Source organism: Chinchilla lanigera, unplaced genomic scaffold (assembly GCF_000276665.1).
Source record: "Chinchilla lanigera isolate Chin_1 unplaced genomic scaffold, ChiLan1.0 scaffold00123, whole genome shotgun sequence".
Lineage (NCBI taxonomy): Eukaryota > Metazoa > Chordata > Mammalia > Rodentia > Chinchillidae > Chinchilla > Chinchilla lanigera.
This window is the reverse complement of record NW_004955524.1, coordinates 41,148-49,670: the sequence shown is the minus strand read 5'-3', so window position 1 is coordinate 49,670 and position 8,523 is coordinate 41,148. Positions and strand designations below refer to the sequence as shown.

The window sequence follows — 8,523 nt, the reverse complement described above, 5'->3', positions numbered from 1 at the left end:
ATCATCATTCGCTGTCATTTATAGAAACTTCATTGTTTACCTCACTTTGCCATTTACCACAAAAGAGAGTTCTGTTGAAACACAGTGCATGGTATATTCCTCTATTACCAAGAATCCCATAATCTAGAACAGGAAATGCTCAATAAGATTAAGCAAATGAAGCAAATGCAGAATAGTAGTTAATAAATTGATGGATAAACCAATGAATCATTTCAATACATATTTATTTATATTGTTCAATATGAGAAGTTATATGGAACTAGTGCATAAATTACTCATAATTTAGTATATTGAAAAAAGTGAGTTTTATCTAAAGAATTGTCTTATATCATGTTACCACAGAAGTGATGTTCTTTGTCATGTTTACCACTGGCTTTTACTATGACACCAGTAAGGTAAACTTAAGGCTTCAGGACCTAAAATTCCTTCAGACAATGTCTTTACAAAATTCCTCTTTTGTCTATATAAATGACAAGTTAAAAAGTTAGCATATTAACTTACATAAAAATATTTCAAATACTTTTGGAATAATCTCTTCACAATAATACAAATGCACACACACACATTGTGACAACCACTCCAATAAATTGAAAGAGAAATTTGAAGACTAAAGTTGTGACAATAAAAAAGTTTTCACTCAATAATATTTCAAAATAATTCAGTAAAAATGAGAACAAAATTTATGGTGAACTATTTTATGTTTGGTGAATTGTAGAGACAAATATATCTCAAATGAAAAAGAAATTATTCTCCAAGATGGACAAAAATTGCTGGATATATAATTTCTCAATCACATTCCTAATACAAGAGCAATCCTTGGCAAGAAAGACAAGTCAGGTGGCATCACAATCCCTGATTTGAAATTATACTACAAAATTACTGTGATAAAATGAGCATGGTATTGACATAAAAACAGGCCTGAGAACCAATGGAACAGACTGGAAGGAGCAGTCACAACCACAAACACACTCAGCCACCTTATCTTTAACAAAAGTGCCAGACATGTTCACTGAAAGAAAGATAGCCTCTTTAATAAATGCTGCTGGGAAAACTGCCTGTCCACAAGCCAAAGACTAAAACTAGCGCCATGTCTATCACCACGAACCAAACTAAAGTCAAAATGGACCGCAGATCAAAATATTAAAACAGAAACACTAAATCTACCGGGAGAGAAAATAGGTAAAAAGCTTGAACGTTAAAGACCCCTACAAAGTTGCTGAGCCAGATTTAATATTAACGAATTGGCTTTCCATGTTTACTTGTGAGTTGTCTAAAGCTTAGGCACCTTGTCTGAAGATAGGCAGTGGACTCATATTAAGTAAACTTCTGTGAGTCACTGGTCACCCTGAGGCCTGTCCTGTGAAGCTGTGACTCCTCAAAGGACAAGACAAGACCACAGCTGAGGACATTTGCTCCAACCCCAGTTAAATACAAGGAGGCTGCAGCTGCAGGCTCCACACTCCTACAAAAAAGCACCACCCTAAAGATAAGGTAGTCCTCCTGACTGACAAAATTTATTATTTGGGAAAATTCTCCCAAGGTCCTGCAGTGAGCTTCCCACATTTTCTTGACCTTCTTGAAAACCAAATAAATATGGGCTGCCCAGAGAAGTCTTGGTCTAAACTCAGAGAATATCCAAGCTGTAAGAGAGTGAGACCATCCTAGAGCCCTGAAATCATTTCAGTTGTCCCATTTATTTAAGTCCTTGCCATCCACTCACTTGGGAGATTGTGGGCTAATCAGCCCACAATAACTAAGGGTTATTTGACCCAGTACTTGAAGACATAGGTGTAGGCAGAGAATTCATGAACAAAAAGTGAACTGCATGAACTCAAAGAATCAACAACTGGAATCTCATCTTATTGAAAAGCTTTTGCACATCTAAAGAAATCACCAGCAGAGTAAAAAGAAAACCTACAAATTGGGAAAAAATTTTAACCAACTGTCCCTCAGAAAAGGACTTTGATCTGGAACATATAAAGAATTTAGAAAAAGGCCCCCAAAATTCAAAGACCCAATCCAAAAATAGGCATCTGAGATGAATACACACTTCTCAGATAAAGAAATACAAATGGCAAATAAATACATGTAAAAATGTTCAACAACATTAGTTCAAGAAACACAAATGAAAACAGCACAGAGATTCCCTCTCACCCCAGAAAGAATGGCTATTATTAAGAAATCAACCAATAACAAATGCTGGAGGGGCTATGGGGAAAAAGGAACCCTTCTCCACTGTGGATGGGAGTGTAGACTGGTGAAACCACTGGAAATCAGTCTAGAGATTCCTCAGTAAAGTAGAATTAGAAGCCCATTCAACCCAGCTATTTCCCTGTTGGGTGTTTCTCCAGAATAACTAAATCATCATAGCACAGCAATATATGTGCACCCATGTTTATAGCAGGACAATTTGTAATAGCTAGGTCTTGGAAACCACACAAATGTCTGTCAACTGAGGAACAGATAAAGAAGACGCAGTATTTTTATACAATGGAATGTTACTGAGCTATAAAGAAAGATAAACTCAAGGCCTTTATAGATAAATGGATGCAACTAGAGGCCATAATAATAAGTGAAATAAATAAAACACACATGTGTAAGCATTGTATATTCTTTCTAGTGTAAGAACCTGAAAGAGTAAATAAAATCTAAAAGATACAATAGATATTGTGAAAGGGAAAGAAACTGCTCAAAAGGATAGAACAACTGGGATGAGGGAAAAGAGAAAAGAAAGAAAGAAAGAAGGGAAAATACGTATGTATGCATACACAAGATAGCTAAGATAATTGCAGTACTAATTTCTATTGGTTTATTGAAAGGAATAGTTAATGTTTAATTGTTTGATCAATCTTACATGCCTATATTTGTTTATCTGAGTAACCAATTTGAAGATAACAATACATAATACAACAACCATTGTTAATTTCTTATTACCTTGTCTGAAAGTCTGTATTGCTTTTATTGTTTTATGTTGTTTTGTTTGTCTGTGTATATGTTAATATGTTTTCATTCTTCTATCTTATAATAAAAACATATCACATGCTTATTCCCACCCCATCAGTCTCCTCATTGCTCCTCTTACGTCTTTGTTTCTGAGGGTGTAGATAAGAGGGTTGAGGCTGGGTGTGACCACAGTATAAAAGAGGGCAATGAACTTGCCTTGCTCCTGAGAATTTTCTGTTGGAGGCTGCAGATACATGCACATTACTGGAATGAAGAAGAGGGAAACCACCAGAAGATGGGCTCCACAGGTCCCAAAGACTTTCTGAAGTCCAGTGGTTGATAACATCCTCAGCACAACCTGAGCAATGGCTCCATAGGAACTGAGGATGAGAATAAGTGGTATGACAACAAAAATCGCACTCATGACCATGAGAGTCAGCTCATTGGCACGAGTATCAACACAGGCTAACTTCAGGAGTGCTGGGACTTCACAAAAGAAGTGGTCCACTTGGTGATGTTTACACAGGGGCACCCAGAAGGTAAAGGAGGAGTGAAGTGCTGAGGCAGTGAAGCCACTTGCCCAAGAGGTCACAGCCAGTAGGTGGCAGAAACGAGGGTGCATGAGCACAGTGTAGTGCAAAGGTCTGCACACAGCTGCATAGCGGTCATAGGACATCACTGCCAACAGGACACACTCTGTAGTTCCCAGGGCGAGGACAAAGTAGAGTTGAGTCATGCAGCCAGCATAAGAGATGGTCTTCTCTGGGCCCCAGAGGTTCACCAGCAACTGGGGAATGGAGCTGGTAGTGTAGCAGAGATCCAAGAAGGAGAGGTTTGAGAGGAAGAAGTACATGGGAGTGTGGAGACGGGCATCCAGGTGTGATAGAACAATGATGAACAGGTTGCCCATCAGTGTCACCAGGTAGAAGATCAAGATCACCACAAAGAGAGCGGCTTCCAGGTGAGGCCACCTGGAGAAGCCCAGCAGGATGAAGTAGCCTTCAGAAGTAGCATTTCTTCCTATCATCATTCATTTTTCCCTATATCTGAAGAAAAGATCACATCATCTTCAAAGGTTGTCCATGTATTGTCTAATGCTTACAAGCAAATTGAAGAAAATAAATATACCACTTCCAAGTGTACTACTTGTTCTTTTATGATAGTAGAATTTCAATTGTTTTCTTTTTATTTTTCACTCCATTGTTAGTGAGTAATTCAGCATGTAACTTTCTTCTTTTCATACATCTCTGAGTTAGAATATAGATGAAAGAAATAATATTTCATGGATGGAAAGAATAATTTTAGAAAATATATTTTACTAAACAAATTAAACTGATTCTCCTTTTTGACTTTTCAGGCTGTTTCTAATTTTACAGTTATAGACAAAGCAATTCCTGTAGTCTTATTCTCACATATAAGTGAAAACTTCTCATATGATGAAATACAATTTGGAAGTAATTTTAAAATATTAATATATATGAAAAATTAACTTCAATGGGTTATAGCTACAGGAATAATAAAATGCTATTATCATTTCATTTATGCTAGCAGGTTGTACAACATTCTGATGCATGCAAACAGCAGTGCACACACACTTGTGCATGCACACATACCGCATTCCCAACACACGAGTGCACACATGTGCACTAAAGCAGATTACTAAAGGAGACAAAGAGATTGGAAAAACCAGTGATGGAACATTTGCAATGTTAAATGAGAACAATACTTGTATTTGAAGACAGCATATTATTACAGAATCTAAAAATTTGGGGCTTGAGTAAGAGAGAAAGAAGGGGTCTCTAGCTGCAGTGACAATTGGGGGACTCATACTGCAGCACTTGGAGAAGACAAAATATGTGCCAATACTCCAACCACAGGACCTTAACAGTTTCTACAATTATCTCACATGCTTATAACTGAGACAACACTGTAATTATGAAGCACAATTTATAATCCATGTGCTTCAGGACTTTATAATTTGTAATGTTGCTTCTGAAGAGACATTAGCTAATATTAATACACAAATATAAAACTCAGTGAATAGTTCAACTTGTAGTTATGCTTTGGACATAAAGAAGAAATTCACCAGTACACTGATGTATTTGTTGTCAGTTGTTTGCTCTCTTCTACACATTCAATCTTTTGTAGCACAGTCTTTTATCAGATGCTTCTGTACATTATACTGATAACAACTCACCATCTAAGTGTCCCTAAGTAACTCTGCCATGCTGTTATTTTTCTCTCCTTCCGGTTCTTCCTGTCATACTCTGATGGTGAAAGGCAAATTCAGTTCCCATAGACCCCCATTAATCCTTCAAAGAACTTGTACAGATTCAAGTATTATAATCTTCACTCTTACAAAAGGTACAGAGGTATCAGAGTGGTTGGATTTCACTTGAAGAGTTGGGAAGACTAATATTTGTCCAAGATTCTGAGAGTGAGCCAGGCACAAAATATTGTCTGTATCTGCACACTTTTAAAAATAATATAATTAGTCTTATTTAAATGTGTGTTTTTCCAAGGGAACAGGTGGTGCACAATGAGAACAGATATTGCAGGAATCAAGCAAGTTCCCTATGGATGTGACATTAGGAAAATGACTGGGGATATGAAAACAGCAGCATGAGGATGGAGACGTGAAGTTAGGGATGAGAGGAAAACCAGATTCACAGCAACGAAAACCCAAAGACTTTGAATGCACACTCTTAACACTGTTGGCAATGCAAACAATCACTAACCTTTTGGACAGTAATGGAGGACTTCCAGGATTTTCTTTTATACTTCTCTAAAATGAGAGGCAATGTACTACAGGATACTTGAATTGAGATACTGTGCATGGTTCTTCTGAGGCAGCATGATTTTCTTACCTTATGCAGCTGCTTTAATTCATGTCTACATTACTTTAAAGAAAGGAGTGGCTGTGATAATTCTTCATATGTTATGTGATCTGTTTCTTCCAGCATTCTTCTAAAAAAGGGAGTGGAAACAAGGAAGAAAACACCAGCAATTCATGTAAAGCTCAAAGATTCAATTTTGTCAATAAAGGAAGAGAGAGAAATGAGGACATTATCAATGGTAGCTTTTATGAGCTATGATATGATACTTTTCATTCCTTAGCCAGAGCAATCAGAAAAGAGAAAAAATAAAAGGAATAAAGATAGGAAAATAAGAAATTAAATTATCACTATTTGCAGATGACATGATACTCTACATAGAAGACCCCAAGAACTCCACCAAAAAACTTGTAGATTTAATGTCCAAATTCGGTAGCATAGCTGGATACAAAGTCAACACTCAAAAATCAGCATTCTTGTACACAAACAGCAAACTCACTGAGAAAGAAATTAGGGAAAGCACACCCTTCACAATAGCATCTAAAAAAATGAAATACTTAAGAATCAATCTAACAAAGTATGTAAAAAGTCTGTATAATGAAAATTAGAGTACCCTAAAAAAGGAGATCAAAGAGAATATCAGAAAATGGAAAGATTTCCCTTGCTTATGGATAGGAAGAACCAATAGAGTGAAAATGGCCATATTCCCAAAACTGCTATACAGAGTTAATGCAATCCAAAATCAAAATACCATTAGAATACCTCACATATATGGAGAAAACACTCCTAAAATTCATTTGAAACCAGAAGAGACCTAGAATAGCAAAAGTAATTCTGGGCAGCAAAGGCAAGTCAGGAAGCACCACAATCCCAGACCTGAAATTATACTACAAAGCTACTGTGATAAAGTCAGCATGGTATTGGAAAAAGAAGAAAAAGAAAAAAAAAAAAAAAAAAAAAACCAACAGTCTGAAGATCAGTGGAACAGAACACAAGATATAGATGCAACCCCCAAAACACTCAGGCACCTTGTCTTTGACAAAGGAGCCAAACATGCTCACTGGGAGAAAGAAATCCTCTTTAATAAATACTGCAGGAAAAATTGGCTCTCCAAGACTAAAATTAGGTGCATGTCTATCACCATGCACTAACTAAAGTCAAAATGGATCAAAGATCCACATATTAAAATGGAAACACTTAATTTACTGGAAGAGAAAATAGGTAGAAATCTTGAAGACGTAAATGTAGCCAGAGACTTCATGAACAAAATACAGACTGCAAGGGAAATATGGGATCTCACCTTCCTAAAAAGCTTTTGCAAACAAAGGAAATCACCAACAGAGTGAAAAAATGCACAGAGTGGGAAAAAACTTTAGCCTATTGTCCCTCAGGCAAATAGATTTATATCTAGAACATATAAGTAACTGAAAAAAATCAGACCCTCCAAATTCAAAGACCCAGGCCACAAATGGGCATCTGAGATGAATAGGCATTTCTCATATGAAGAAACACAAATGGAAAAATAAATACATGAAAAAATGCTCAACATCATTGGTCATTCAAGAGATGCAAATTAAAACAACACTGAGATTCTATCTCACTCCAGAAAGAATGGCTACCATCAAAAAAATCAACTGATAGCAAATGTTGGAGGGGCTGTAGGGAAAATGGAACACTTCTCCATTGCATTTGAGAGTGTAGGCTGGTGCAACCACTGTGGAAATCAGTGTGGAGATTCTTTTAAAAACTAGGATTAGAGGTCTCATTCTGATACCCAGCTATTCCCCTTCTGGATATTTTTCCAGAAGAATTAAAAACATCATACCACAGTGATATATGTGCACCCATGTTTATAGCAACACAATTTGTAATAGCTAAATCTTTGAAATAACCCAAAATGCCCATCAACCAAGGAATGGATAAAACAGATGTGGCTTTTAAAATATAATGGTGTACTACTCAGCCACCAAGAAGGATAAAGGATAAAGCCACTGAGAAGGAGACTTTTATAGGTAAATGGGTGCAACTCAAAACCATACTCAAGTGAAATAAGTCATACCCATATGTGTAAACATTGTATTGTCTCACTAGTGTGAGAAACTGAATGAGTAAATAAGATCTGAAATTTAAAATAGATATTGTGAATTGGAAAGAAACTGTTCAAAAGAAAAGACAAATTGTGATAGAGGAAAGAGGAAAGGGAAAAGGGGCAAAAGAATATATTTATACGCAACATAGTTCATTGAAAAGAAAGGTTTGTTCTAGTATTGTTTGAACAAGATATCATACCTACATGTTGTACTCTGAATAACTACTATGAAGACAATAACATGCAATGTATTAATTATTGTAATTCTCCTAGTAACCTGTTTTAAAACTCTATTTTATGGTTAGGTTATTTTTGTTTTTCTCTTTAAAATAAAAAAGATGCTTTTCTTTTAAATCAGTCATGTAAAAGGGAGTTGGTGTAGAAAGGGAGGAAAAGGTGGGGGAATGAAGAATAAAAAATCAAAATATACTATATATACATATATATATATCAGTTCCTTTGATGGATGCAATTATTATGTATTGCAAACATACCTCGCTAATAAAAATTTAAATAAGTAAAATAAATCAAACACTATGGCATTAGTGGGCAGCTTAGCCCTATTTTCTTGGTCTAATTATTACCGTCAAATACTCTATAATTGTTGTCGTATTCATTCCTGCTTAGCTGGGTTTTATTTCAATTTTAACTGATTGA

At 36.0% G+C, this 8,523-nt stretch overlaps 1 protein-coding gene across 1 annotated transcript; it reads right to left on the bottom strand.

The window, feature by feature from the left end:
- Positions 1 to 3,043: 3,043 nt before the first annotated feature.
- On the bottom strand, positions 3,044 to 3,977 carry LOC102018017 (olfactory receptor 2J3-like). Its single transcript, XM_013507226.1, is given in 2 exon segments — positions 3,044 to 3,959; positions 3,961 to 3,977. Coding segments are annotated over 2 exon segments (933 nt in total).
- Between the last annotated feature and the right edge of the window lie 4,546 nt (positions 3,978 to 8,523).